Genomic DNA, 27,390 nt, shown 5'->3' with positions numbered 1-27,390 from the left:
GGGCTAAGAAGTCAGGGAAGGCCTCCTGGAGGAAGCAACCTCTAAGCTGATGAGGAGGAGTTGGCCTGGAGAACAGTAAAGGGCACACAGCAAGGGCAATGGCTCAGAGGTGCGAGAGAAAAGATTGAGTTGAGAATATACGAAAATATGTGGCCAAAGGTGTTTTGGGGGAGGGGGGAGGCGAGCGAGAAGAGGGGAGCCAGCGGTCTTTCAGGAAGTCTTGAAGTCTTGAAGTCTTCCAGGAAAACACGGACACAGAAGTGCACATGTCAGCTCCCAGAACTGCAACAATGCCGGGTTCCTGTGGCAACAGGCCCGCTTGCCCGGAGGACCGGTTCCTCCAGATCTTCTGGCAAACAGCTGGTGCTCAAAACTGTGCATGTTTTTCCTCCTCTTCCCTTCCTTGTCTGCTAACGCGATCAGCAGCCCATCTGAGCCTGAGAACGCCTGAGCACCGATGCGCTCACTCCAGGGAAACTGCCAAGGAGTTCTCCGCAAGTCCATGCGGTGAGGGTGCCAGATAAGTTCGTGGACCGCTGGCCGAGCCGAGGTTGACCTTTACCCTGTGTGCAGAGAATGCACACGGAGCGGGCCGAGCTATGTCATGGAAAGCCTATTTACCCCAGTTAAGGAATGTTCCTGAGCCTTTTAACAGCATCGTGCAAGGAGGAAGGACAAGGCATTCCTACCGAATGCAAGAATCAGCACACTTTTTCCTCCTGGCTGCTGCATCAGTCAGGATAGGCGAGGTCGTGCTGCAGTAACAACTAACCTCAGACTCTCAGGGCCTTAGAAGCACAAAGGTCTGTTGCTTCCGCAGAGATTAGCAGGGGCTCTTCCCAGGGCTGGAGGCCCTGAGTCATCTCCACTTGGGGACTCAGGATAGCAGTGCCATCGTTTCCTGGTAGGTGGCCAGGGGCTAGGCCTGAGGGACTGTGTCCTCACCGTCAGTTACATGTTTGAATCTTGAGACACACGTCCCTTGCACTCCCAGCTCACTGGCCAGACCTGGGCGTTGGGCCCCCACCACCCCCAAGGAGTTAGCAGGAGTACCCTGCCTCTGTACCCCGAGAGCAGCAAGCCAGGAATACTCAGGGGGCCGGAGACTGCAGTGTCCAACTTGAACATGAATAAACTCTCCTTCCCGTCCAAGCCGAAGACTCAGATGTCTTGCCAGTCTGGTTTTCATTAGTTGGGATTCATGAGTTTTGATCTCACCAAGTTCAAAAGCAGTTTAGAAAAGTTACATCAACTTAGACAGCATCTATTAGCTCGGGGGAAAATATAACGTTATTCTTACCTGCCTAATGACACCATGACATCTTTCCACCCTACTTTACTGAAAATGAAGATGGTTGCATTTCTTTATAGAAATCCTGTAATTCCATAGTCTGGTGTGGGTATCCAGTAACAAAAGCCAATGAAAATAGGATGTTTCAAACCCACTGAAAACATCTATTGCATAATCACACATTCTATTTACCCTGAGCTCACTGCGAACATGCCATTTTTCTAAGTGTTCAGCAAAGCTGATCTATGGCATCTTCACCCATGTGGCAAGTTGTTGTTACTGCCACTCTACAAAGAAGAAAACCCAGAGAGGTTAAGCAATTTGCCCAAAGTCGCACAGCCAGAGACCCCCCACGTTATCTTCCACTCCTGTTGGCTGAAAAGCAAGGTGCTTGCTACAGAAAGTTCTATTCTGCCCTCTGGGGGCAAACAGAGCCCTTGAGGGCCAGAGAGGGAGGGGCCTCTCTTCCCCAACATGCACCACCGTGGGATTTTCCTCCGCTCAGAGGCATCGCCACCCCACAGTTGGGCGAGATCGAGCACATGGGTTTGGCTGCCAAAGTCTGCGGTCAGCTCAGGAAAAGCAGCCTGGCACCAGAGCTTTTCTTCAATCCCAGCAGCAGCTGAAACATCATCCAAGAAAACACGTGACTGAGCCGAAGTAAAGCAGGCCCGTGTTCTTCCACACCCAGGAACAAGGCGTCTGTCTGCACACACACACACACCCCGGCTGGAAATTCCCGGCCATTCACTTCTGCCTGGCCTCTCTGCTCCGGGGGAACGCTGGGAGGACAAAGTGCAGGGGAGGGGACTGAGGACAAAGGCAGAAGGCTGTGCAGGTAGCTGCAAGCCTTGGGCAGGTGGCAGTAGGGGGACCTGGTATGGGGGGGGTGGGGCTCTAAAACTTTGGCCAGGCACCAAACCCTGTAACCTGGGGAGCAGGGAGACAGGAGAGGAAAAACATGGGAAAGGCAGCACCAGTTTGGAGGTGCCGTTTCCCAGCCCCCCTGCCCCTGAGTCTGAACTCAGTAGGCCTGAGATGGGGCCTGGGGATCTGTGCTTGGAAGGCTCTGTGGCTCCGAGTTTCAGGAAACGGTGGTTAAGCTGCAAGTTCTGGACGAAGATTTGGGGTCAGAGCCTCGCTCGGCAGGTCACACATCCTCTGAGGGTTTTGCTTTAGTCATTGTTAAGACGGGGGCCCTCGGACAAAAAGAATTCAGTGCATTGTCTGGCACGCGGTAAGCAGGAAACAAACAACGGCTCTCATTTCTGTTCTTGTTTTTATCATTATTATCTCAGAGTCCTGGTAGCTCTGCCACAGGTTTCTGAAGGCCTTCAAACCTCCATTCCCTCTGCGTGAGTTGTGGGAATCTCTTCGGCTGAAGTCTAGCTAGCTGAAACAGACAATAAAATGCACCCCACCCCCAGGTCCCCGGGGGACTGCTCTGGAATGAGAAGGAAGGCTCTCCTACTCCATCCTCTTCCTGAGCAACAGAATTTTTAACGTGAAGAATATTTTCACTTTAAAGCCTCTGTTGGTGTTTTGCTGGCAGGGCGGTGCTGGGGGGGTGGGGGTGTGGGGAGGCTGGAATCTCGCCTCAGGAGGAGCCCCTTGCTGGGGCTGGGCCGTGGGCAAGAGCAGGCAGGACCGTCCTTGGGGTGGAGGGGACAGCTGAGACCTGGGCTCTCCTCCTCCTGGCCTACCCTGCCAAGGCGTAGCTGCGGTTCAGGCTCCGCCCACCATCATCCTTGGGCCGGTGTGTGGGGGGAGGGGCAAACCTTCTGAGTCACCCGAGAGAATGAGAATGAGAGAACCTAGAAAAGTGGGTGTGTGTGTGTGATTTTTTTGATTTTTACATGGCGCTTTTCATTTTTAAAAAACATCACATAGGCATAGGGTCTAAGACGCTATGGATTGTAACACGTTCTGATAGTTAATGAGCCAATACAGACAAAGAGGACTGTTCATCAAACTATGACAAGCCGTCGACGGTAAGACTCATCCTGATCCCGGAGATGTCACGACGTGACAAAACATGCATCTTAGAACCCACGAGAGACTGTGTGTCCACGGGCCGGAGTCCTCTCCAGTCCACACGACTGTTCGCAGCGGCTCTTGGGACACCACCCCAGGACGCCGAGGGCTTGGGGGCCGCCAGCAGGTCCGTGTTTGGGTCACGTCTATGAAGGCCCAAGGCCCTCGGAAAGTAATACCTCTTCCATCTTTATCGGCACCAGACACGCGTGTCAGAGCCGCCGAGAGGAACATGTGGCTCGGCTGGCTCCCACGAGCCACCAACGGGGTCACGGAGGGTGACGGGCCACCAGGTCACTGAGTGCAGCCGGCATGGGGCAGGGGGGCGGGAGGGCTGCTTCATCGGGGATCCTGATCCCTGCAGGGATCGGAGCCCTACGCCTGCTGGCCCGGGGCTCCTGCCCCAGCTGACTGTAAAAGCGCTCCACGCTGTGCCCCACAGGGACTGGAGACGGGGGTCTCCGGGGTTGACCCAAGGCGCTTTGTCCCCTCCCTTGTCCCTTCCACCCCTCCTGAGGCTCCTAGGGAAAAAAAAAGCACCTTGGTTCGATTCACAAGACTTTTCCATTTTATTAGTAAAATACAAAATGGCACACACATTGGGGATGGGGTTGGAAAAGCAAAAGGATTGACCGACTTCTTCTAAAGCCCTCCCCGGATTGTTCTTGCCCGTGTCTCACGGGGTGGGGGGACGAACAACGTCGTGGGAAGGGACCAGCTGCCCCAGCTGCTTTCTGACAAAGGAGGGGAGACCCATCACAGGCATCCCAGCCCTTGGAGGCTCCCAGCTGGCAGGAGCCAAAAAAAAGTGCATTCAGATCTGCTGTCCCCCTCAAAGTGCCTCCCCACTCAGGCCAAGCCCAGACGAGGGGCACCGCGCCCGGCAGTGGCATGCAGGGAGACCCGGTCCTTTCTTTGTTCCGAGTATCCATCTGCGAAGGAATGGGTCACCTGTGTCCGGAGGAAGCCCAGCCCCTGGGAGGTTTCTCAGGTCGGGGGCAAGGATCACCCTTGGGGACAATCAGAGGGAGGTGGGGAGCTGCCACCAAGGACCCTGAGGGGTGAGGCCTGCTGGTCCGGCTCTGACCACAGGTGCTGGCTGACTGGTGAGCCTCCAGCCTCCCCCAGGTCAGCCTGCCTGAGTCCTCAGCAGCCGCAAGGAACCCACACCCACGACATCCCTTCCCCCACGGACAGAGCTCCTTTCAGAAAGAAGCATGAGAAGCTCTGAGCCTATAGAAAACGTCACGGACACTTCTGGCCCTGCCCACCATGAGGAGAAGATGGTGTGCAGAGAACAGTGTTTTCTGGGAGCCAGAGAGGGGAACGGGGAACCCTGGCCTCAGGCAGAAAGACCAAGTGGGCGACCCCGGACCCTTCTGTGGAGGGTCTCCCCGCCTCCTCCAGCCCATCACATGTCCCCGGGGCTGTGTCAGTGTCCCTGTAAGCCTGGGGGACACAGAGAGGAGCTGTTCTCAGAGTCAGAAAGCGTCCTTAAAATTTGGTCTGTGCCCCGTAACTACCCCTGCCCAGCCCTCACTCAGGGGGCCCACGGTGCTGACCCCTCCAACAGGGCAGGGCTGGGCCGTCGGGCTCTCCCGGGGACAGGGCCCACGGGGGCGCCCGTCTCACCGACCGGTAGAGAATGGCTCAGGTGCTCTGTCGTGGACAGCTGCGAGGCTGCTGCACCCAGGGTCCGGGGAAAGGGGTCCCTGGACCACTTAGTGATGGCGACGGTCAGGGGCACAGGTTATCGCCACGTATCCGCTGTCCGGCTTTCCCTTCGCAGACGGGAAGCCGCGGGGATGGATGCCTGGTCAGGCCGATGGCGGGCCTGGGACGGGGTCCCCGGGCTTCCAGCTCAGAGTCCGTGTGCCTTCGCCACACGGCGCAGACCAAGGACAGAAAACGACCCAAACCGCTGGGAGCTTCATCTCCCCTTCCCACGACGCCGCGCTGAGGGCGGAGCCTTCACAGGGAAGAGTGCCAGCAAACACCACACCCACCTCATGCAGGAGAAGAAGACAGGTGCCCAGCTGGGGCGTGGGCAGGGGAGATAGCACCACAGGCGGCCGGGGGTGACTGGTGACAGCAGCAGGACCGAGAGACAGGACGAGGTTGGAGGGAGTGGGCAGAGGGCCTGGTCTGAGGCTCACTGTGAGGGGGGATGACCGTGGCACCCACATGGGGACACGGGCCCGAGGGGTTGAGCGTTCAATAAATAATTGTCCACTGGGGCTGGGACGGCGTCCGAGGAAACCTCCAGCCGGTCAGCAGCAGAAGAGAGTTTTCTGACTTGGGGACAGTGGCGTGAGCTGCTGGGGCCACCCTCTGTTTCCAGTGGGTCAATGATGGTCAAGGGGGCAGCCCAGTCCCACCTGGAGGGTCTTGCCTCCTTGCTTCGGTCATCCCAGCTCGGGCCAGGCCCTTGGGTGAGGGTAGGAGTGAGGACGGGGGACCCCAGGCAGCTGTTTGAGTTGAACATTGACACAGGCGGATGGGCAGCTCACACGGGCACCAGGACATACGAGTTACTGCCGCAGCTCCGGGGGACGTGGCGAAGCCCTTCCACCATGTCCCCCGCCACGTTGCGGGGGCAGCCCTGCAGGCTTTGGTAGGCGAACATGGCCACCCCCAGGCCGAAGAGGAGGCCCAGGAAGGCCAGCAGCCCCACGGCCTGTCTCCTGGTCGCTGCCTGGGGGTCGTGGGAGGACACCTTGGCCATGAGCGCCCCATTGCTTGAGGTCTCCGGCTTCGTGGGGGAAGCCCCTGTGGAGGTGGTCAGGCCCGAGGAGACGTGGGGCACCCTGGATGCATCTGTGGGCCCTAGAGAGCCCTGTGATGTGGGGTCCTGTGCACTGATCCGCACAGATGGGCCTTCAGACCCAGTATGGTCCTCTGGAGCTCCGTGTGACAGAGCGGGGGACTGCGTGGAGGGGGCCTGGGTGCTGGGGGCCTGGGTGAAGGGGGTCTGGGTGGAGGGAGCCTCAGTGGGGAGGGCCTGGGTGGGGAGGGTCTGGGTGGAGGGGGCCTGGGTGGGGAGGGTCTGGGTGGAGGGGGCCTGGGTGGAGAGGGCCTGGGTGGAGGGGGCCTGGGTGGAGGGGGCCTGGGTGGGGAGGGTCTGGGTGGAGGGGGTCTGGGTGGAGGGGGCCTGGGTGGAGGGGGCTTCGGAGGCCTCTCCCTTAGTCCAGAGGTCCGACCCAGGTCGGTAAGCGGAAGAACTCCTCCAAGGTCCGGTGACGGCAGAGGCGCTGAAAAGCTCAGTTCTCTCGGGCCCCGTGGAAGGTCCTCCATCCGGAGCCTTTGAAGTGCTGGGGGACCTGGTCCCCCAGGAACCAGCCAGTCGGGGAGGCAGCTCTGGGGGCGTCCCCAAGGCCGTCTGTGTCTCCTGGACACTGCTTTCGCCTGTGGCTCCGGGCTCTGAGCCCGCAGACCCGTCCCCGCCCCCGGCAGCCGGGCTGGTTGTGGGCTCGTCGCCGGTCCGCTTCTCAAATACGCCGCCGTCGCTCCCAACAGCAGCCGCAGCTTTTCGGTCTAGATTCTCCATGGCTTTGCGGACCCATTCGTCCTCTGGGTTAGCACAGAACAGTCTGTGTTTTATGGTCTCCAAGCTGCAAGGGAGGAAGACAGGGACCCAGTGATGCCCAGAGGCCACCTGGAGTAGGGGTCTCCCGAGAACGCTCTGCGACTCACTGAACAGGCCCGTCTGGAAATGCTGTCCCACCGCTTCCTGGCTGAGCGCTTAGCTGGGGGAGCCCGACCTCGGACAACTCACCTGTGTCTTCACCCGAGAAGTGAAGACACGATACCCACTTTCTGCAGTGACCAACCGTCCCAGGAAAACTGGGACTGGGGGGGTCCTTGAGAGGCAGGACTTCTCGGGAAAGTCCACGCAAATTGGGACAAGTTGGTTGCCCTGCTTCTGTGTTATTGTGGGGAAAAAAAACCCCAAAAAGTATGTAAGGCACCTGGCTCAGAGTAGGAGATCAGTAATAGCTGAGAATAATAACAGTGCTAATAACATTGTCCTGGCCACTCAGGCAGGGGCTCTGGGCTGAGTCTTTTGATTGGGACGAGAGGTCACAGGCGTCCACTGCCACCAGGTGTGTGACCGGCAAGCTCTAGGGTGGGACCACCTCGCTCCGGAGAGGACTCAATGTTACAATGTCGTCATCTTCCTCCTCTCCCTCGGTTACAAGCTGCCTCTGGACCTCTACCCTTCTCTGCCAGTGTGTGTCCTTGGGTTGAAACGACACCTCGTGAGCTACAGCCATGTATACGGTGGCCTCGCTGGGACCCCGAGTACCACCCAAATCTTGAGCTTCCTCTGAAGTTGCGTGTGGCTGGTTCTCTGCTGAGACCACAATTCAGAGCTGCCTGGGGCCCTTGCTCTATGCCATGCCTGGTGCCAGGCATTTTGCCTATTTAAACCTCTCACCCTTCTTGTGAGGAGGCTACCACGCTCACCCCCATTTTGCAGATGAGAAAATCAAGGCCCAGGAAGGTAACGTGACCCTGTAGGCCTCACAGGCGCCAATGCGGCCCCAGGGCTGAGATCCCTCCCTGGTGCTTCCCACTTCCCTTTCCCCCAGAAAACGGAAGCAAATGTGAAGGGGAGCCTGGGGAAGCGAGCCTGGTGGGCGAGCAGAGAAGCCCAGCAGGAGCACACTGGCCCCCCTTGAAGCCACTGGACAATCAACAGGCCCATGGATGGGAGTGCATGACGACCTCCTTTAGCTGAGCCTCCACTTCGAAGGCTCCCTTGCCATTGCTTGCTGCCAGGCCCCTGGGTCTGGCTGGGATGCTTTGGGGCCCAGAGTTCAGTCCCGGAGACAGGCCTCAGGGCTGGGCCATTGGTCAGTACCCCAGAGGCACCCCTGGGGAGCAAGCAGCCAAGATGGCCGGGGGTCCCCACAGCCAGGGTGGAAGCTGGCTTGGCTGGGCTCCTGCCCAAAGTCTCCTAGAGATCCTGTTTTCTCGTCCCCTGGAGAAGACGGTCTCTGTCTCTCATTGTCAGCAGCTCCTGGGCACCCTGCCATGCTCTTCAGTTACACGATCCCCGTTTGTCCTCCCAACCGGCCGCCTTACGGGCGGTGGGCAGTGGGAGCAGGGCCGCCCAGCCTGTCAGTGGCGAGGGCAGGATTCTCACCGTACCTGCCGGGTGCCACAACCGGCGCTCCGAGACCACCGCACTTCACCCCCCCACCATGAAACCCAGCGGGCTCCAGGGCTGTGCAGAGCACTCTCTGGCCCAGGAGAAACGGCCCCCCTCGGTAGCCACCGCTCTGGGCCACAGGCCATGCAGGAAGCGGCTCCCCACCTTGCATGTGGCACAATATCAAGGTCAACAAGGGGGTCAGCCGGCCAGAGGCAGAAGAGCACTGGCCGAAGCCCTTGGCTAGGAGTCTGGGTGGAGGTGGGAGGATGTGGATGTGGGTGAGCAGAGGCCTGGGACCGTCCCCAGGGCCCTGACCCGGGTGTGGAGGCTGCGAGGGCGGTACCTACATGATGGCGGGTTTGCCGCAAGATGCTTGATTGCGTTGGTAGCCGATGAGACGGTTCTCGGGGATCTTCTGGGTTATCACAGTCTTGCATGTGATGGTGCACTTGCTCACACCGTGGTGCTGTCCTGAGCCCACAGAGGTCCCCGGTCAGCAGGACTGTCCAGGGCCATCTGGCTTCCCAGCCCCGTGACAGGGTGTCCCAACCACCTCCCCCCACCCCTGGGGGAACCAACGCCCTCAGCCCCTGGCCTTCAAGGCCCTTGACCTCAGCCTCCCACCCTGCCATCCCTCCCACCCTCATCTCTGGCCAAACCTCTCTGTGCCTTAGTTTCCCCACCTGCAAAATAAGGACAGTGATGGTTTCTACCTCACAGGGTGGTTTGTTGTAAGAACTCATGGAAGTGAAGTCTGACTTACAAAGCTCTTACTGCCTGGGACATCATCCGTGTTTAATTTTAAAAATTAAGTTGCTATAGTCAGTGTGTGGTACACAGAGGAGAGGAGTCTGAGAGTGACAGGGATCTGCCGGAGGTCACACAGCCGGCAAATGACAGAAGGGGCTCTCCTGCCAGGCCTGGCTCCCATCATGCCTCTGGGTCTGTGGTGCCGCCCATCCCCCACCCCGCCTCTACCCCATTCAGTTGTCTGCTCCATGGTGCGGGCAACGTACACATCCCACCCCTCCCTTCCAAGCTGGCCATCGTCGGGGATTTCCACCGCCTCTGGGACACACCCGAACCTCTTGCCATCCACATCTCGTGGGACGACCCATGACACGCACGCACACGTGCATGCACGCCAGCAAACACAGTGGCATGTACATATGTGCACACCCTTGCCCACAAACACATAAAAACATACGTACAACCAGGCACAGGGAGCAGGGAATACAATAAAGTTTTTTTAAATGTGTAAGTACAACTGCCTTCTGAGGGCCGTGGGCGAGGGGGTGGGGGTGTGCTGCTGAGTAGACCACCCTTTGTTCTGTCAAGAGCCAGGATGAGTGTGGGAGATGAGGAGAGGAGCTGAGGGAATCTGCCAACGGGCGATCTCAGGGCAAGATGGAGGTGGGGGGTGGGCAGGAAGGAGGCGCAGGGGTGGGGGCAGAGTCGGGGGCGGGGTCTCAGCCTGCTGGCTACCCCGGCACAGGATGGGGCTGCCTGCACAGACAGTTGAGAAGTCACATGCTTGTTTTTTTTTAAGATAGGCACTTTATTTATGTATTTTCTTTGGAAGAGAAGGGAAGGGAGGGAGAAAGAGACAGAGAGAGAAGCATCCGTCAGTTCCCTCTCACACATGCCGCAACGGGGGGGCCAGCCCACCACCCAGGCACGTGCCTGACTGGGAATGGAACCGGCGACGCATCGCTTTGCAGGGTGCCGCTCCACCAACGGAGCCCGGTTGGTCAGGGCCCCACATATTTTATATAAACACTTGAGGTTGTTTGCATTGCATTTCCGCCTCCTCCCTCCCTTAAAATCTTCAATAAAAACGGACCCTGCTTGCTGAAAGCTGGGCAGGGGTATGCAAAAAAATGAGGAAGAGACTGAGTTTCAGTTCTGGGTCAAGGTCCCGTGCAGCAGAAGCAAGACCCTGGACAGCTTTGCCAAAATCCAGAGGCCAGAACTTCCAGGGCCGGGGAATACACAGACCAAACAGATCTTATCTAGCTCTGCTGGGCTTAGGGGCGCCCCTTGGTCCTGGGCTCCACCCAAACACGCACCGCGCATGCGCAGATGCAAACGCTTGGACAAGCAAACCTGTACTAGTAATTCCCGGGGCGGGCGGCGGTGCGGGGATCTCCCAGTAGCTGGGCCCTGAGTCACGGGCTGCCTTTCTCTTTCAGGGACCAGGATGTGAAAGTCCCCTTTGCTGCCTCGTCTCCCCCTGCTCTCCAAGCAGGACCTGAGGATCACTCAGTGGCAGCCTGCCAGGGTCCTGTTGAGTAGATTCAGGAGGCAGCCCCTGGGCTGGCCTGGCAGCTGTCTTCCTGGGAAAAGCCCCAGAGAAAAGGTGCCCCTGGATGCCCTGGAGCCAGGGTGTGGCTGCTCAGTGGGCAGCAGGGATAAGCTAAGTAAGGCCAGTTTGTTCTCTGGACTCGACCTCCCGGGATGGGGAAGGCCACTGCCCACCTCTGGAGCCATAGAGTCAGCCTGTCCCCCAAGTCCCCCCCTCTACCACAGCACCTGAATGCCCTTGGCCAGGCTCTGCTCTAGGCCCTGCCCAGGGTAGGTCATATAACTAACCTAGGGGAGATTGTCTTCTTCGAACTCGAGTTTTCCTTCCTGTAGGTGGGGATACTGCCTCCATCCAGCCAACCATTTAGTTTTTGTCACATGAGTTTCAGGAGGGCAGGCACTTGTCTGTCTGGGTATCATAATGTTTTCCAGCACGAGGCAGAGACTCAATAAATATTTACTAAATGAAATAATGTCTCAATCTCATCCCCCGCCCCATCCATCCAACTACCCATCCACCCATCCATCCACCCATCCACACATCAACCCATCCATCCATCCACCACCCATCCATCCACCCACCCATCAACCCATCCATCCACTCACCCATCCACTCATCCATCCACACATCCATCCACCCATCCACCCATCCATGTCCTGATTCAGCCAACCTTGTCTGAATTATTTTTGAATATCTACAAAAACCCTGGTCCTCTTGTCCTTAACCCTGAACTCTCACAAATGCTGGTCTAGGCTTAAAGAGATAACCTCAGTCCCAATAAGTGCTACCAGGCAGCTGGGTTTACTCAACTAACGAACAAACGCTTACCCTCTGTCTTGCTGGGAATAGTGGGATGAGCGAGGCCCATCTTTGCCTTCAGGAGGCTCCCTGCTTGGAGCGGGGCCAGCTAAACCACACCCGCCAAGTACCAGAGCCCTTCTTATTTGAGCCCCTACTATGTGTTAACACCTATGCTCGGCACACACCCACACACCCACTCTCATTAATTCTTAACATCCCTGCAAAGGGAGTATTGTCATCCCCATTTTACAGATGCAGAAGCTGAAAATCAGAAAGAATAGATCACATGTCCAAGGCCACACAACTGCTTAGTCGAAAGCCTGGTTGTCCTCCCAGGCCCTAGATATCCCGCTTCGCCAGGCTGCCTCAAACGCCCGGTAGAAGAACCTTGTTCTAAAACACAGCCCCGCAGTGCTGGGGTTTACGCGAGGGAGAGACCACTTCCAGCTGCAAGTGATTGGGGGGGCTTCCTGGAGGAGGTGCCTCTCAGGCTGGCCCTCAAGGACCTCCAAGAGGCTTACAGACAGGGAGAGGCGGGAATGTTAGAGAGAGGTGACAGGGAGAGGGCTTGAGCGGATGCAAGGTGTCCGTTCGGGATGAGTCACGTAGGCTTCCTGAGCCTCAGTTCCCTTCTCTGTGAAGGGGATGTGATATAACACCTGCTTCTTGGGCGGCTGTGAGGACAGTGATTTCTAAATATCTGGCCCTTAGAGCAGGGTTTTCTGAACAGCAGCCACCGCTGGTACCTTGGACCAGATAGTTCTTCGTCCCAGGGGGCCGTCCTGTGTACCCTCCACGTGCCTGAGCACCACCCCACAACCAAGAACGGTGGGACATTGGTAACAACCAAAACATCTCCAGAAATTGCCAAGTATTCCCTGGGAGGCCAACCCCCCCCCCCAACTAGGGACCACTGCCTGGAGAGATCCATGGGGCCCCTCCCTCTTCTCAGGGAGGTGTCCGTGACCCCTTACTTAACATTTCAACACCTGCCCCCACCCTCCACCCTTTCCTTGAAAAATAAAATCACAGTATTTTTTTCTTTCTAAAAGATCAGATTGTTTACTGATGTATTTTGTGTGTTGTCTGTCTGTTCCCTATCGATGCTCATGCCCTGAGGGCTGGGGTCTTGGGCAGTTTTACTGATGGATCTGGTCTCAGCACCAAGAACAGTGCCGGGCGCGTCCTGAGCGCCCCATAAACGTTTGCGGAAGGAATCCACAAAATGCGCACAGAAGCCCTTTGTGACATAGAAGATCGTCACAAACAGAGCACTAGAGGAGTTTCTATTTAAATTCCACAGGGGCGTGGATCTGACACCCTGAATTCACCCTCCCCTGCCTTCCCCATCCACCCCCACCGCTGAGCAGGTGGCAGACTACGGCAGAGGAAAGCAGACTTTTTCTTCCTCGCGGGGGGTTGAGGGGGAGCGCATGCGTCAGTGCGCAGGGAGAAAAATTCCCTGCTCTGACTTGTATCTGCAGGTTGGTTACATAAAGCCGAGGAGACACAGCGCAGGGACTGACGTAGCTGCCTTGCACCAGCCGGAGCAGCACACAAGAAGCCCCCGGCCTCCCCTGGGGGGGCTTCTCTGGCTCCTGGACCACCCGCTAGTCCTGCAGGGGCTCCCAGGGGGCCTGTGACAGCCACAGATGCAAATGTCAAGTGCGGGTGAGAACCTCTAGGGTGGGCCTGGCCGAATGCCCCTGTTTACAGGGGGAGGAATGGAGGCTCAGAAAGGTTGAAATAGTGCAAGTGTCTCCCAGCGAAGTCAGTGACCAAGACCAGGACAGGAGCCGGATGGTCTTGAGTCCTGAGGCCGCTAGACAGAGCATCCAGGGTCCCCCCAGGATCCCCTCTCCCCGCTAGCTTAGGCGCCTCTCACCGCCACCCCTGGCTTAGTATAAGTAATCCTCCTCCTCCTCCTCCCACTGCCCAGATATCTGAAGGTGCAGCAGCTGGGACCAAAGACGGGCAAAAACCCCATTCAGGGTCATGGCAAAGCACCTCCATCTGACTCCCCTCTTCTAGGGCTCACTATCCCCAGACACCACGGGCCTCAGCATTCAAGCTCAGGAGACAGGAAGCCAGCAGCACCAAGCTTCTGCCACCTACGCCACCCCCTCCCACCTGCTCCCTGCCCCACTAGTGGGTCGTCCCCACACGGAGGGTCTCGGGAGACAGTCTGCTCCATGGAGGTGCTCTGGGAGCTGGAAAGCAGTCCTCATCTTCCCAGACTCACTGCGTGCCCCCAGGTGGGCTGCCACCCTCTCTGAGCTTCAACCTGGACACTCCCGGAGGATGGGGCTGACTCAGATGATTCTCTCTGTGGCCCACGGAGCGGGTGGGCACGCGTCCCTGCTCCCTCCTGCAAGCAGCCCTCTCCTGTCCTTCCCTACTTGCCGGCTCTGCCACCTCAGGCCAGTCTCTGCACCTCTGTGGGTCTCCATCTTAGTCACAGCGGGAAGGATGGGTGTATAGTGCCCTCCCAGGTCCCAGGCTCCAGGAAGCAGGTGGCTGGAGGTGCACACGCTTTCCAAGCTGTGCTTGGAGGAGGACGACCATACCATGGTGGGGGCACGGGAAGGGGAATTGGGGGCCACAGACCACAGCAATGGTGATGAGCCTACTCTGCGCTGCAATGACCTTGACCTCCACTGGTCCGGGGCCCCCTACTGCTGGGTGGCTTTGAAATCAGGGCAGGAGGAAGTCCGGACTGTGGCCTGGCCCCAGGGGCCAGGCTGACACTCAGGAGCCTGGACTTCGGGTTACACATTAAACCTGGGTCCCACCCTGATTCCCAGCAGGGGCTGCCTCCCGCTGCTCCTAGCCCCCACCCTCCTGGCACTCCCACGCCTGGCGCCCTCATTCCTCCCTGTCCACCTCCCTGCGGTATGCAGCAGCCACCTTGTCCATTGGGCCGAATCTATCCCTCAGGAGCGACAGCCCCGCATCCGCCTGTGGCACATCCCTTGGGAGGGGGAGGCCACAGACCTCCACCTTACCCAGGAGGGGTCTGCTGCCGTGATGCCAGGCCAGAGGGGCAGAAGTGGGGTTAGGGGCTCTCCCACCCTCCTCCTGCCAGGTCCGCCCCACTCACCGGCCAGCAGCACAATTAGACAGTAGAGAGCAGCCAAGCGGAGCAGCCAGGAGAGCGGTGAAGCCATGGCTGAGGGCGACGGGGGTCCAGGCGGGGATCCAGGGAAGGCCAGGGCAGGTGGCCAGAGCGGCTCCTGAGCTCCGGCTGTCCCGCAGCCGAACCTGCCAGCCCTCTGTCCTTAAGAAGCCGAGCTCGAGCTCGAGCCTCTGCCTCCGCCTCCGCCGCCGCCTCCCAGCCCCCCCTGCAGAGCGGCAGTGGGAGGGGACAGGCAGAGAGCCAGTACACGACGAGATTCCTCTGGATGTTGCCAAGGAACCGAAGGCTCGGTGGAGGGAGGGCCCCCGGCGATGGGGGCTGCTCAGGACGGCTCCTCAAACCAGAAACTGCTGGGGAGGCTGGAGCAGGGCCGCTGCAGCTCAAAGGGCCCCCCCTCTCTTCCCACCTACCCAGTCAGCTCCGCACTGGGAGGTGGCGCAGGCCCTTCTGTCCGGCCTGGGGCCCTAGCTCCGCAGTGGACGTGAAACAAAGGGCAGGGGGGCCCAGGAATAGAGAACACGGGCCGTGAGCCAGCGAGGGGCCCAGCACCTTGCTGCTCTGGGTCTGACGAGCTCTCACCTGGCCTGGCGGCGTCCCACCACACCAGAGAGGACCCCCACCCAGCCTTCACCCCTGGAAGCCTCAGCCCGGGGGAACTTGTTCATCAGTACATCCCCCTACAGGATCTGGCACCCAGTAAGCAGGGCCTGGGTGTGGTACATGTCACAGGGACAGATAGGGAAACTGAGGCCCAGAGAGGGGGCAGAATCACCCCAGGACGCAGAAAGCATCCGGGTGGAAAAACGCCACAGGGAAGACGCCAAGGCTCGAGCTGGGGTGTAGGCAGCTCAGGACACAGAAAGGGGTCCCTTGTCCCCCCCTCCAGACCCCCACCTGACTGGCCTTGCCCCTTTCCACCAGCTCCCATCTCCGGCCCTGGCCCCTGTGGATGACACCGCTGGCAACCTCACCCAGGCCGCTCCATGCTTATTTATCCTCCACCCGCAGTGCGGGGGCGGAGTGGGGGATCCCGTTCTCCTCCTGTACAAGGCAGGGGTTGGGTCAGCCCACCGAGGAGGGGGCTTCCAGCTCTGACTGGCCAGGACAACCGGGCCAGACCCGACCAGCTGGCAGATCCCAACAGGCCTGTGTGAATCGCTGCAGGTGCTGGCGGCGATGAAGTCGCTTTAGTAGCATCTTCCGGGAAAGCAGTGGCCCAGCCTGGCGGCGGGAGGTAAGCATGAACCCGCTCAATCTAACTGTGTCTCTGGGTTGCCAGCCACAGGGAAACCAGTTTGTCTGTGAGTCACCGTCCCAGGCTACGGAGCCAGCTGCCACGGCCAGGGGACTGCTCTTACAAGCACAGTAAGGGCTTGTGTGAGGTGTGGGGCTCCGAGGCTGGAGTCTGCTTTTCAGGGAAGACCCACCCCCCACCCTGCGCATGGGCCAGTGTCCACTGTTAAGTGTTTTGCATGATTAAATTGCTTTATCATGGTGACAGGCCCAGGGTGTAAGCCAAATACCACTGTCATGGCCCATGTAATGGATGGGGAAACTGAGGCATGCAAAAGTTAAGGAATTTTCTGGGGATCACCAGCCAGGAAGCAGGGGAGCCTGGACCTGCCCCAGGCACTTAGCTTTGGGGTCTGAGCTCACCACCAGCAGGCTACCCCTCCTCCCCCTCCCCCCCACTTTGAAGGCTGCTATGAAAATTGAGTTTAGTGTCTGTAAGAGCTGCCAAAACACAGAGAATGGCACTGCTCTTCTTTTTTTAAGATTTTATTTTTTTATTTTTTTTTTTAGAGAGGGAAAGGAGGGAGATAGAGAGAGAGAAAGAGATAGAAACATCAATGTGTGGCTGTTGGGGGTCATGGCCTGCAACCCAGGCATGTACCCTGGCTGGGAATCGAACCTGCAACACTTTGGTTCGCAGCCGGCGCTCAATCCACTGAGCTACGCCAGCCAGGGCGGCACTGCTCTTCTTTGCTCAGCCTTTGGGGATGTCCCCTGCCCTCTTCCGGCCCTATTTTCCCTCCCCCAATATTGGAATGGTCACCCCACCGACCTCATCGGAGGGTTAAAGACTAACTGTGTTCAGATTCAATTCGGACACAGTAGCCTGGCTTTCAGGTCAGCCAGACCTGACTCTACCACCTACGAAGGGTACCGCCTTGGGCAAGTGACTTAACCCCTTGGGGCCTCAGCTTCCCATCTGTAAAATGGGACGCTATAGCCACATCACCAGTTAGTCACCAGGGGAGTTAATAAAACTAAGACTTTCACTTCCTGGCATGCACAAGTGACTCATGTCTGTCACTGAGCCCTCGTGTGTGCCTGGCACTCCGGTGGGACGGGGGACCCAAAGGCAAATTCATAAGGCAAGTCCTTGCCCCACGGAGCCCCAGCTCAGCGGGAGAAAGAAAGTGCAAGTCCTGGGGGAGGGGGCAGGGAGGCCTCATTTTTATCTGAGCATCAAAGAAGGTGGAGGGAGAGGCGACGGTTCAGTTAGGAGATGGGCAGAGGACTGGTTTGTTTCTTTCCTCGTGTCATTGTGGGAAACTTGAAACAATAAGGAAGAAGTGGGACAAAGAATGTTCACACCTCTACCACCTCCATGCAATGATGAGCATTTTTCCTTATTTGCTTCATCTTTTTTTTTTGTCCAGCCATTTCAAAGTAACTACGGATGCTCAATATTTTGCCCTGAAATACAGCAGCATGCATCTCTGTCGTGTAAAGATACTGTCTTCTAGTCATATAATCCTGTTACCCCACCTAAAGATGGATAATAATTCCTACAGGTAATACTCAGTTAATACCAGATTTCTCTAGTGGTCCCCAAAATGCATTTTATAGTTTCTTCTCCCTTTCTCTTTCCTCTTTTCCCTCCTTCCTCCCTCCCTCCCGTCTCTGTTTCCTTCTTTGAGTTTTTGAACCAGCACCCGATGTAGGTTCACGGGTAGTATATGGTTATTTCTGTTTAGTCTGCAACAGATTCCGCCCCCCTCCCCCGCCACCCAGTGCAGTTACATGGCATTGACTTTTCAAAGGGCCAAGACTATTGTCTCACACACTGTGATCATTCTTATTTTCTCTAAGTATGATGTCATCTGATCTGTTCCCCTATCCTCTGTATTTCCTATAAGCCGGGAGTTAGAGCTGCAGGTTTGGTGAAGTCCTGGCTACATTCTTGGCAAGAAGTCCTCAGCACGGCCACACAACACACAGCTCATTCCACGAGCGGAGCTCTGCAGGGGAAGTGTGGCCGTCGCGATTCACAACTCGCCTGCAGTGCCCAGCCGGGCGGGGTTTCCGCAGACCCTTCCGGGCACGGGGAAAATCCTAACCCAGGTGGGAAGTGCTGGACCCAGGCAGGGGGTGGGGAAGGATCCGATGCCGACGCCTCCAAGGAAGGAGTGGGCAGAGAGGCTGCAGTTAGACGCCTGGGAGCTGGAGCAAGGGGTGAGGGTGCTCTTCAGGGGTGAAGGGAGCCGAGGAATAAATAGAGCCACAGGCGTGATGAAGCAGTGGAGCGGCAGCCAGGCAGGGGGGGGTCAGTGGGGTGGGGGCGACAAGGGTGTCCCTGCTCACACCTTCCTGGGTGCCCCAGAGAGCAGGCAGCCTGCACTGGTCTTGTGGGACAAGAGGGATATCCCCTGGCCCTGGAGGCAGAACAGCAAGGGCCATGGGGAGCAGGGCAGGGAACTCAGGGCACACCCGAGGGTACCCAGGGCGGTAGGGGGCACAGGTTGGCCAGCGAGGTGGCCGTCTCCAGGGCCCCTCGCTGCCCCACCCGGTTCTGGCCAGCTCCCACTTGTGGCCGATAAGGAGGGTCGCCCGCACGCACTTGGCATTCCCTCTGTGCACACACCCTCTCTTCACCGCGGTGAAACGCCGTGTTAACCATTTCTAAGACTGCAGTGAGCACTGTCGTGCGGCCAGCACCACGTCCGTCTCTGCAACTTTTCGATCTTGCAAAACTGCAAGTCCGGACCCGTTGCATCGCTCCGGATCCCTCCGCCCCCCAGCCCTGGAAACCGCCACTCCACTTTTTGTCTCTGTGAGTCTGACGCCTCTAGGAATGTATCGGTCCTTTTGTGACTGGCTCACTTCACTCATCACAGCATCTGCAAGCTTCATCCACGTTGTCGCAGGGGTCGGAACGTCCTTCCTCGTTAAGGCCGAACACTATCGTGTAGAGCACGTCTTGCTCGTTCATTCACCCGTCGATGGATGCTTGGGTGGTTTCCAGCTTTCGGCCATTGTGGGGAATGCTGTGTTAAACATGGGTCTGCAAATACGTGTTTGAGTCCCTGCTCTCAGTTCTTTTGTGTACATTCCCAGAGGTGGAATTACTGGATCGGGTGGTAATTCTATGTTAACAGAACCAGCATGCTGTTTTCCACGGCAACCGTAGCATTTTACATTCCCACCACCAGTCACGAGGGTTCCGATTTCCCCACGCCAGCCTTGTTTTATGCATGTATGTATGTATGTATGTGTGTAATGCCCCTCCTAATGGGTGTGAGGTGGCATCTCAATGGGGTTTCGATTAGCATCTCCCTAATGATCACTGATGCTCAGCATCTTTTCCTGTGTCTATTGGCCACGCGCCTATCTTCTTTGAAGAAACGCCTATTCACGCCTTTGCCCATGTTGTCGCTGGGCTGTCTGTATCTCCTTTGCTCATTGGATTCTCACGGCCGCACGCACTGGCATCTGCTTCTACGCTCCCTGTTCACGGGGGCAGAAACTGAGGATCAGAGGGACGAGCAGCTTGCTTTGGACACCAGCCAGCGAGCGTTCCTGGTCTGTCGAAAACCGTGACCTGTGCCCTTCTCCACGAGCTTTCCTGCCCTGAGGGAGGAGGAGTCCTTTTTCCTGTTTTGGCAGAGCGAGCTGTGTCCAGGAACTCCAAGAAAGTGGGCCTAGTTGAAGACCCGGGAGAGCTCAGCACCAGATGAGCTAAGTGCTCCCCAAACCAACTCCCTTTACTTCCTGGACACATGGCTTGACTGTACTTCCCAGCATCCCTTGCAGTCAGGGTGGCCACATGACTGAGTTTCGCCAATGGCACGTGGGCTGAAGTGATGAGCCCCTCTTCCTGCCTGGCTCATATAGCCCCCCTGAACTAGGCTCTGCTCCCCGACCCCATCTGCTGCATGGTGGGGGAAGTCCAGGCCCTCCGGGAGCCTGTGTCCCTGAATGACCATGAGGGAGGTTGCCCTCAGACCAGGAATGCCTGATTCAACTTCACACGAGAAGAAGAAAACTTCTACGGGGTTGAGCCACTGAGATTTTGAGGTTTGTTGCATAAAGGAGACTTTGCTGACTAACACAACTCCTCTACCTTCGAGTCTACCCTCGAAGGGGGAAGGTTGGGGCTGGGTTGCTGAGTGACTGACTGAATGAAGGAATATGCCCCCCCCGCAGCTCCAGGCCTGGCGACTGAGTGGAGGGCTTCATCAGATCCCCCTGACCGGTGGTCCCAGGGTGGGGCAGGCCTGGCGGACCACTGCGTAGGCTTCCCTCTGGGCACCTGAGCAGTTACTTCCCGGGTCCTCATGTCTGTCTGGTCCTGGCTCCCCACCCCCGCCCAGGGTGACTTCCCTTGGGCAAGCCAGCTCACAAGTCAATGTCAAGGGCTTTCCACCAGGTGCCCCCTACCCCTCCTCCCAGGGACAGCAAATGGCAAGGAACAAGCAGACATTGTTGTTGAGTATTTATTTCTAAAAGGTCTGAGGGCACAGAGCAGGACAGGGAGGAAGGGGGAATCCCAGGACATTTGCAGGCTCTCTGGAGGGCGGCATGCAGGCCAGCACTTCCGGTGCCCGTGGTGGGCAGGTGGGCGGGACTGCAGGGGGCACACAGGCCCTGGAAGACACTGAGTTTTATGGCTGCCAAAGCCACTGCCCGTGTGTCTTGGACCTGAGCACCCCAGCAGCTCTGCAAAATGGGTGTTCGAGTTCACAGGTGGGGCTCGGAGAGGGGAGATGGTCTCCTTGGGGTCACAGAGCGACAGCCACCCCACTGAGTGGCACCGGGCTCCCTTGGAAAGGAACTGGGACGTGTAAAGCTTATTTCCTTTACCTGGGGAACTTGCTGTCCCTGTGGAGGAGCAATTCGGTCTCAAGTCCCAGGCCTTAGCCTGGCCCCAGCCACCTGAGAATGACCTCCACCCAAGGATTTTTCACGTAACTATACCCCATGTGCTTCTACCAGGGCCAGGAAGGCTCTGCCTTGTCCCTTTCCCACACAGTTCCTAAAATTCTCCCAATCATCTGTATGGTCTCCTAAGCTTCATAAGCATTTGCTGCCTTCTCATATACAGATATAACTAGAGTTATATTTAACTAGAGTTTGTAATACCAAGCCAAGGGTAGTCATTCACACCATAGCATGAATTTAGTTATCAGCTATGTGGAGAAAGAGGAAGGGAAAGTGGGGAACTCTGAGGTCAGGCCTGGGTTTGGGAGGTTATAAGAGCATTAAAAACCCAAGAGAAGCAAGGGGCGTAAAGAGACCCCACACACAGTAAAATGGGGAGAGAGGTGACTGTGGGGAAGTCCGAGGCTCCCCCACTGACCCAGCTGGCTCCTGCCTGGATGGCCTGGAGTCTCAGTACTGATGTGTGAGGGCCTTTAGGGTTGGGAGAGGGACGCTGCTTTTATGGGTTCCATCTGCGGCCACTCACCGAGACCAGATTCTGGGCCAGGCCCTGGGCTCTGTCCTAGAGGCCAGGAGACAGAAGTAGCTCAGATGTGGGTCTTGGTCCAGCCAGAGAGGTTGGAGGACAAGCTCCCAAGACCCGAACATTCTGGGCAGACTGTAATCAGGGCTCCCAAGAAGGGGCAGAGGGTCAGCGGAAGTCTACAAACCAAAACTCAATTACTTAGAAATAGTGTGTCTCTTAGGACTCTTTGGCAGCAAGTGACAGACATTGACTCTGCCAACCTTAGCATAAAAGGAAAATATAATAAAAGGTAAACCTCACTTCCTGGCTGCTTAGGCTGAGCAATGCCTGGGAGGGCTGGTGAGTCGGGCACAAGCCGGTGACGGGGAGGCGCTGTGGGTATCAGGAGCTCACAGGCGAGGACCCAGGCGTAGAAATGTGAGGCCTGGGTTTGGAGGTCAGGGCACTGGAGTTTGATGTGCATGCTGGGAAATGAGGCGGGGCTGGAGACAGAGACGGGACCAGGTCCGGAGGCAGGGGAGCCAGGCTCGGGAGCTCTGACCCCAGCCTCGGGCAATGGGGAGCCATGGAAGGGCTCTGAGCAGGGGAGTGACTGACCGGAGCTGTGGACCCTCTGGCTACAGGGGGGCGGAGGCTGTTAGAGGAGGAAGAGGGGAAACGAGAGTGACAGCTGTGGCGTGGAGGGTGACCGCTGCAGGGCTGGAGATGAGGGAGCACAGAGTCTTTGGCCAGGGAGCAGCTGCAATGGCAGGAAGGTAGGGATCCACGAGCCTTTCTGGAGGAGCCAAGGCCATGGTCATCGGGGCAGGACTCTTCCTCAAAAGGCCATCCTCTGGATAATCCTCTTCACCCAGGGCGATTCGGGATGGGCGCAGATCTGCCGGTCCTTGTGGGTTAGCAAGCTGCAAGGAAGAGATGCAGGGGAGACCATGAGACGGCAGCAGCAGGCAGGGAGGGTGCCACATCCTGCCCAGAAAGCTTGGCATTTAGGAGTCACCGACTGTATGCAGAGATGCCTTCTCTATACAGTGGCTGAGCATGTATGAGCCACCTGCTGTATGCAAACATATTTCTTAGGGAGGCGAGGGGAACTTCCCAGACCCTCAGCTCCTCCTGGCCAGGTCTGGCCAGGGAGCAGAGTGGCATCACAGTGTCATGATCATTGCTGACATGGCCCTGGGGAGAGAGTCCTGGGTAGTGGCCAAGAGCGTGAACTTTGGAGCCAGCTTATCTGGGTGGAAATCTTAGCCCTGCCACTTGTTAGCAGGTCCTCCGACTTCCCTGAGTCTCCATTTCCACGTGTGTAGAATGGGGGAGGGAGCCCTGAGTCCAGCCTCTCAGGGTTTTGATGCCTTTTGATGCGTTGAAATAAACTGAAGCGCAGAGAGAGCAGGACGCACTATACCATTGTGCCGGCAGCTGGCCTGAACCCTGAACATCAGTTTTCTTAATGAATCCTCACAGCAATCCCATGAGGTCGGATCATTCTATCCGTGTCTTAGCTGAGGGGCGTGAGGCAAAGCCGCTTGCCCGAGTGCCGGAGCTGGTGAGAGCGGGCTCACCGTGCTTGCTGCGAACTGGACTCTCAGGGGCCAGTGTCCTTGCGGAGTGTCCCCACCCAGGCCCCTCGGAGAGGCCTGAAGCACAGAGGGGTGCACGCTGGCCCAACATCACACAGAAATTGTGAGTAAAGGCTCCCTCCCTCCCCCAAACCATGGCAGACGCCACGCTGGGCCCCTTGGGGCACTCTGCCCCCACCCTTGTTGGTGGGACATCTTCCGTCCTGGGGCTCCCCTCCTGCCATTCAAGAAAGAGCCTGTCCGGGGGCCAGAAGCTCCTAGCCGCCCTTACTTCCCTGACCGGCCCCACCGCACAGGCCGCCAATGAACAGAAAGAGAAAGAAGTGTGCAGGGTTGACCTTGGCCTTGTGGGCAGCCTGCCCTGTCTGCCATACGACACTGAGGAAGGCTCAGCCCCTGATCTCCCCATTCATCAAGACACACACGTTCTTTCTAGAATCCCTTCCAGCTCCAAGCCCAGTAATCACGTGTGTGCTGCGTTTATCGAGCCCTGAGCCCCCGCCGGGCACTGCACTCTCTACCCACGATCACTGCACCCCGCGATGCTCGGGAGGCCTTCTAACCTCTCGGTGCCCAGCCCTTACCTGTAAAAAGGGGGCCGCCACGGTACCTGGTACCTACGGTTGTTTCAAGGATCCAATGAGTTACTATTTATAAAGGGTTTATAACAGTGCCCAGCACTTAGCCAGCACTCTCGATGAATTCGATAAATTAAAGTAAATGAAGGTGCTCATTTGGGGATTGTGATGGGGCGGGTGAGGCCCAGAGTCGAAGTGACAAGAGACCTGGGGGGGGGGTTGCTGCTTCCGCCTTCTTTGGTGTTCACCGGCAGACCCCTCTGAGGGACAAAGATGAGTGAGGAGGAGGAGGAGGAGACGATGACAGAGCCCCAAAGATGTCATGAGTCCCCAAGCCCGACTCCCCCCGCCCTAGTGTGTGGCTTGGCAGCAGGCTCGGAGAAGCCGGAGCAGCAGCTGGCAAGGCTGCCCCTGAAAGGCCAGGCGAGGCGGGAGAGGAGGCAAAGAAACTGAGGGGAAGGAGCAAAGAAGGGGTCCCGGGTCCAGCCTGGGCCACGCTGGGTGCGTCACTTCCCCTCCCTGAGCCTGTCTCTCCGTCTATAAAATGGGAACCACCGAACCTCCTGCAGGGTTATCTCGAGGGTCGGGGGACGCGGTTCAGGGACCCCAGAACAGTGCCTGGCCCGGATCGAACACTCTGTATGTGTGAGCCCTTAATATTCTTCTTCTGGAAAGAACGGCTGCCTCGGGCAACTCCCAGGACCGTGGGGAGGACCCAAGATGCTTCTGATAGGCACATCCTTGTCACAGGCTCTGTGCCCGCGCCCTGAGGCTCCAGACTGCCTGCGCCACCATGCCCGCAGGGGGCGTGTCTGTTCATTCCACTCGGCATCCTCAGAACCCCACAGGCTGCCGGGCTCAGAGCAGCTACCCCGTAACATTTCTCGAACGATCACACGCCATTCTTCCTCAGCACACCCGAGCCTGAGCTGTGCCGTCCATTGCGGGCAAGCGCTTCCACGGCACGCCCCATCCACCTGCCCCTGGGCCCACACCCGGCAGGCTCTCCAAGGCCCGGCTTCCCCAGCGCCCCACTCACACCACGCCAGGCCTCCGGCAGGAGTCCGAAGTCCAGAAATAGCTCTTCACCGCCCGCGGGGGCACAGGGATGCGGATGTGGGCCCGGCAGCAGATGCTGTCCTCCACGTTGGCTCCGTAAGGGCCTGGGGAAGAGAGGTGCTCAGGGGCCGGACCCAGAACCCCACCCTCGGACGCAGCTCCTTCTGCGGAAGGTGGGTGTCAGAGGATTCTGGGCCCTCGCTGCCCCCGATCTTGGGCCCCTGAGAAGCCACGAAGAGCCCAGTGTCATTACTGGGGATCATTCCGGTCAAAGGTGACACATTCAGAACAACTGGGCATCCGTGACACCCTATGCTTCCAGATGGGCCCCAGGGCTGCTGAGCAGGGAGGAGCCCCGGAACCTTGCTCTTCACTGAGGCCACACGCCCAGTGGCACCAGCAGCATCGCCCAGGAGCTTCTCAGAAACACTCCGCTCCCAGCCCCCTCCCTGCTGAGTCCGATGGGCATGCCCGCGGGATCCCGGGCGCCTCGGAAGTCTGCCTCAGCTCCCTCCACTTTAACCCCTGTCATGGAGCAGGTGGCGAGGCTGAGGTCCAGGGAGGGGGAGGACTTGCGCAGAGTCACGCAGCAGGACTCTGGGGAGTCAGGACAAGGGCTGAGGCAGAGCCCACTCACAAGGACTGGGGTTCGAGTCCCACCAGGCCACTCGAGGGAAGGCCTAATTTCTTCCTCTGACCAAGGGGGGTGATAATAGCACTGACTCCGGGGGACTTTCAATGCAGGGAAAGCGCTCAGGAGCCCTAATCACTGGGCAATTATTTCTCCCAGCTGCCCGACTCCCAGTCCAGTGCTCCTTCCCCCACCTGACCCAGGGTCGGAGCGTTTATATTGGCGTGGAGAAGACAAGTGAGGACCCCAGCCCTGAGGGCCGGCTCTGGAGCAAAAATGGGGTGGTGGCAGGGCAGGATCGGCAAAGCAGTGTCCCTTGTCTCAGCTCCTGTCCCCCGCTCCACTGCCTCTGCTTCTCCATGCCCCAAGGGCCCTATGCTCCAGTCCTCTGGAGTAGAGGACCCCGGGCCATGCCTACCACAACCCCCAACCAGCTGAGACAGACCCTAGACCTAAGCCTTCAAGACTCCCCATTTAATAGATATGTACGCGGAGGCCCAGAGAAGCAACGACGAGGCTAGCTCAAGAGCCAGCGGCAGTCTGGGGTATCTGCTCCAGCTCCAGCGTGTTTCCCGCTACATGAGAAAGATGCCCCGGGGTGCAGCCCCGGCTTCCGTAGGGAGCCCGCCTTCTCCCCAGCCTCACCTGCCTCCGTTGCTTGAAGCGCCAGAGCCAGGAGGATCAGGGCAGCCAGGAGCGCAGTCTGTAGGCTGGCCATGCTCCTGTCCTGTGTGTCCCAGGGCCCAGGTGTCTGCGATGGCCGGAAGACACCAAGGTCTGCTATTTAAGCGATGCTACACCCACAAGCCCCGAACACTCTTAGTCATTGGTGAGCAAATTCTGACACTCGCATTGTGAAAGGAGAACTCCCGCTTCCTCCATGTTGGAGGAAATTTTTTGTGGCTGCAACCATCAGAGGGGACCCCGACCCTCCGCCCCTCTGAGTCCCAAGGGACTTGCAAAATCCCCCTTGAGCTGGGCCTCTCGGAGGCCTGCACTCCCAAGGTCTGCTCACGAGTGTCCGGGCCACTGGGCGTCCCTGGGAACGGGGATGATGGTTTCAGAGTCCTGCCTGGTTGCCCCCGCGTCTGCCAGCAAGTCAGGAGAGAATGGGAACAGGCACTAAACAGCCCCCCGAACCTTCAGCTGGAACTGACACCTGCCTGCTCCCCTTGGCGGTCATGGTTGATCTCTGGTCTCCGGGAGAGGCCTATGGGTGCCCTGATTTGCTTTCTCTGCCACATCACCAGCCCCTTCCCGGGCTTCTTGCAAAGTCCGGCCTTGGGCCTGTTCCCGGTCCACTCAACAGTTGTAAGGGGTTTGCACCCACATTTCTGTCTCGCCTGTCTCCTTCCCCAGCTGCTGCCTCTGAGCTCCTCCTCACCCACCCTTTCTCCATCTCCCACCATGTCCCACGGAGTCTGTGTCCTGACTCTCTCTCACGGGTCTCGCCTCTTCTCTCTACCCCGCATTGTCCCTGCCCGGTCCAGGCCACCTCTGTCTCAGGCTCGGACGCTGGGCCCTCAGCCTCTCTCTCTCCGTGGCAGTGGCCAGAGTGCGCAGCCCGGATTCAGAGCGACACGTGTGTCTCTCGCGCTTCCAAACCCTGCTGCGGTCCCCTGACCCGAGGGTAGAGGCGCAGCTCCTGCCCGTGGCCTTCAAGGCCCCTTCCCAGACACGCTTCCACCCCCACGGCCTCCCGCCGCACTCCTCACAGTTCCTCTCCGTGGTCTGTGGCCTGTCCCGGGCCGCGGATGCCCTTTCCACTTCTCTGCCTCATCAACTCCCACTCGTGTGTCCTTGGCCACATGAAATGTCACCTTCCAGGGAGGCCCGCCCCCGCAGGACTTGGGAGGTCTCCAGGGTGACTAAGAATGTGGACCTGAGGACACGGTCAGGTTTTCCCACTTTCCCAGAAACTGACCCCCCAGCTCTGGGAAGGCAGGGGTGTCCCTCTCTGCATCTCGGCATTCCCCGTGTCTCCTGAGAGTGGGGTACAGGTTGGGTGCTCGGGAGACACTGAGTGAGGGAGGGTACAGGGAGGGGGTCAGAGAAAGGGGACTTGCCCGAGGTCGCGGGGCCTGGGAGTGGCCATGCCGGGCCTGGAATTCAGTGCTCAGCAC

At 58.2% G+C, this 27,390-nt stretch overlaps 2 protein-coding genes across 2 annotated transcripts; both read right to left on the bottom strand.

Moving 5' to 3' along the window:
- Positions 1-3,873: 3,873 nt before the first annotated feature.
- On the bottom strand, positions 3,874-14,922 carry CX3CL1 (C-X3-C motif chemokine ligand 1). Its single transcript, XM_028502009.2, has 3 exons — positions 14,690-14,922; positions 8,831-8,954; positions 3,874-6,936 (listed from the first exon to the last, which is right to left on the bottom strand). Exons 1-3 carry the CDS (start codon positions 14,754-14,756, stop codon positions 5,832-5,834), a joined length of 1,296 nt encoding a protein of 431 aa, XP_028357810.1. The 5' UTR covers positions 14,757-14,922; the 3' UTR covers positions 3,874-5,831.
- A 5,538-nt stretch (positions 14,923-20,460) lies between these two features.
- On the bottom strand, positions 20,461-26,251 carry CCL22 (C-C motif chemokine ligand 22). The gene is made up of 3 exons (XM_028534730.2): positions 25,913-26,251; positions 24,617-24,740; positions 20,461-22,321 (listed from the first exon to the last, which is right to left on the bottom strand). Exons 1-3 carry the CDS (start codon positions 25,983-25,985, stop codon positions 22,237-22,239), a joined length of 282 nt encoding a protein of 93 aa, XP_028390531.1. The 5' UTR covers positions 25,986-26,251; the 3' UTR covers positions 20,461-22,236.
- Between the last annotated feature and the right edge of the window lie 1,139 nt (positions 26,252-27,390).

Source organism: Phyllostomus discolor, chromosome 12 (genome assembly GCF_004126475.2).
Source record: "Phyllostomus discolor isolate MPI-MPIP mPhyDis1 chromosome 12, mPhyDis1.pri.v3, whole genome shotgun sequence".
NCBI classification, from domain to species: Eukaryota; Metazoa; Chordata; class Mammalia; order Chiroptera; family Phyllostomidae; genus Phyllostomus; species Phyllostomus discolor.
This window is presented reverse-complemented; position numbering and strand designations above follow the sequence as displayed.

Bases quoted from the DNA above. Each gene is read 5' to 3' on its own strand.
- CX3CL1 (XM_028502009.2), bottom strand. From the start codon at position 14,756: ATGGCTTCACCGCTCTCCTGGCTGCTCCGCTTGGCTGCTCTCTACTGT. The intron at 8,955-14,689 runs GTGAGTGGGGCG...CTGTGGGCTCAG, and splicing joins TCTAATTGTGCTGCTGGCCG to GACAGCACCACGGTGTGAGC. The intron at 6,937-8,830 runs GTAGGTACCGCC...CCTCCCTTGCAG, and splicing joins TGCGGCAAACCCGCCATCAT to CTTGGAGACCATAAAACACA.
- CCL22 (XM_028534730.2), bottom strand. From the start codon at position 25,985: ATGGCCAGCCTACAGACTGCGCTCCTGGCTGCCCTGATCCTCCTGGCT. The intron at 24,741-25,912 runs GTGAGGCTGGGG...TCTCTTCCCCAG, and splicing joins GCTTCAAGCAACGGAGGCAG to GCCCTTACGGAGCCAACGTG. The intron at 22,322-24,616 runs GTGAGTGGGGCG...TCTTCCTTGCAG, and splicing joins TGCCGGAGGCCTGGCGTGGT to CTTGCTAACCCACAAGGACC.